This window comes from Tupaia chinensis, unplaced genomic scaffold (assembly GCF_000334495.1).
Source record: "Tupaia chinensis unplaced genomic scaffold, TupChi_1.0 Scaffold139491_1, whole genome shotgun sequence".
NCBI lineage: Eukaryota > Metazoa > Chordata > Mammalia > Scandentia > Tupaiidae > Tupaia > Tupaia belangeri.
In genome coordinates this window covers 722,466-724,079 of record NW_006199376.1, presented here as the reverse complement: position 1 = coordinate 724,079, position 1,614 = coordinate 722,466, and the positions used below count along the sequence as shown (strand labels likewise).

The 1,614-nt window shown below is 46.8% G+C and overlaps 1 protein-coding gene across 1 annotated transcript; it reads left to right on the top strand.

Moving 5' to 3' along the window:
• Positions 1–440: 440 nt before the first annotated feature.
• Positions 441–1,409, top strand: LOC102500791 (olfactory receptor 52B2). The gene has a single exon (XM_006161969.1). The coding sequence runs from the start codon at positions 441–443 to the stop codon at positions 1,407–1,409; it is 969 nt and encodes a 322-aa protein (XP_006162031.1).
• The last annotated feature ends 205 nt before the right edge of the window (positions 1,410–1,614 follow it).

The window sequence follows — 1,614 nt, the reverse complement described above, 5'->3', positions numbered from 1 at the left end:
TGGAGGTATTTTAAGGTTAAAATTTGGGTAAACAGAAGTAGAAGGGGTGAGAGATTCAGGTAAACACAGAGAGTAAAATGTTCAGAACAGGGGCACTGGCGGGGGCAAGTTCTTCTTGTATTGAAATGGTAGAATGAGTCAGTAAGGTGGGGTGGGGTTAAACTTTGGAGCAGGGTCATTAGAGGCAGGGGCAGCCTCTACTGGGCCATGAAGCGTTATCACCACAGAAACTCTATGTAAATAAAGTACTAAGGTGCGTAAGCCATTCTTATACCCACATGAGCATTTTCCAGGAGAGCTTTCCCCTGAAGAGCTCAGCAATTCAGAAATCCATATTATATTTTGTGATTCTCTGCACATAATCAGGAGTGCTTTCTTTCAATCACTTTCAGCAGATTCATCAACTTCTAAGTCATCACCAAGAGGACCTATAGGGCATCATGACTCACAGCAACCTGACTGTCTTCCACCCTGCAGTTTTTGTCCTACTTGGCATCCCTGGGTTGGAGGCTTATCACATTTGGCTCTCGGTACCCCTTTGCCTCATGTATATCACTGCAGTCCTGGGGAACAGCATCCTGATAGTGGTCATCACCACAGAACGTAACCTTCATGGACCCATGTATTTCTTCCTCTCCATGCTGGCCATCACAGACATCCTACTGTCTACCACCACTGTGCCCAAGGCCCTCGCCATCTTTTGGCTGCATGCCCATGATATTGCCTTTGATGCCTGCGTCACTCAGGTCTTCTTTGTTCATGTGATGTTTGTGGGGGAGTCAGCTATCCTGCTAGCCATGGCCTTCGATCGCTTTGTGGCCATTTGTGACCCCCTGAGATATTTGACGGTACTTACATGGCCTGTGGTGAGAAGGATTGCTATGGCCATTGTTACCCGAAGCTTCTGCATCATTTTCCCAGTGATCTTCTTGCTAAAGCGGCTGCCCTTCTGCCGAACCAACATTGTTCCCCATTCCTACTGCGAGCATATTGGAGTGGCCCGCTTAGCCTGTGCTGACATCACTGTTAACATCTGGTATGGCTTCTCTGTGCCCATTGTCATGGTCATCTTGGATGTGATCCTCATTGCTGTGTCTTACTCACTGATCCTCCGGGCAGTGTTTCGTTTGCCCTCCCAGGATGCTCGGCATAAGGCCCTCAGCACTTGTGGCTCCCACCTCTGTGTCATCCTCATGTTTTATGTTCCATCCTTCTTTACCTTATTAACCCACCGCTTTGGGCGTAACATTCCTAGACATGTCCATATTCTGCTGGCCAATCTTTATGTGGTGGTGCCACCAATGCTCAACCCTATTGTTTATGGTGTGAAGACCAAGCAGATCCGAGATGGTGTAGCCCACTGGTTCTTTGATATCAAGGCTTGGTGCTGTGCCTCCCCACTGGGCTGATAGATCCCTTGAGTCTCCATGTTTAGCTTCCTTGAGAAAGTTAGGTGTGAAATATAGAGATTTTCTGAACTCGATAGGACATTTCTTTTTCTTCCTCTCTCTCTTCCTCTTTCTTCTACTTCATCCTTCTCCTACTTCATTTTTCTTTTTTCTTTTCTAGCTCTTTCACTTTGCCTCCTTCTCTTGTTTGCTTCCTCTATTCTCT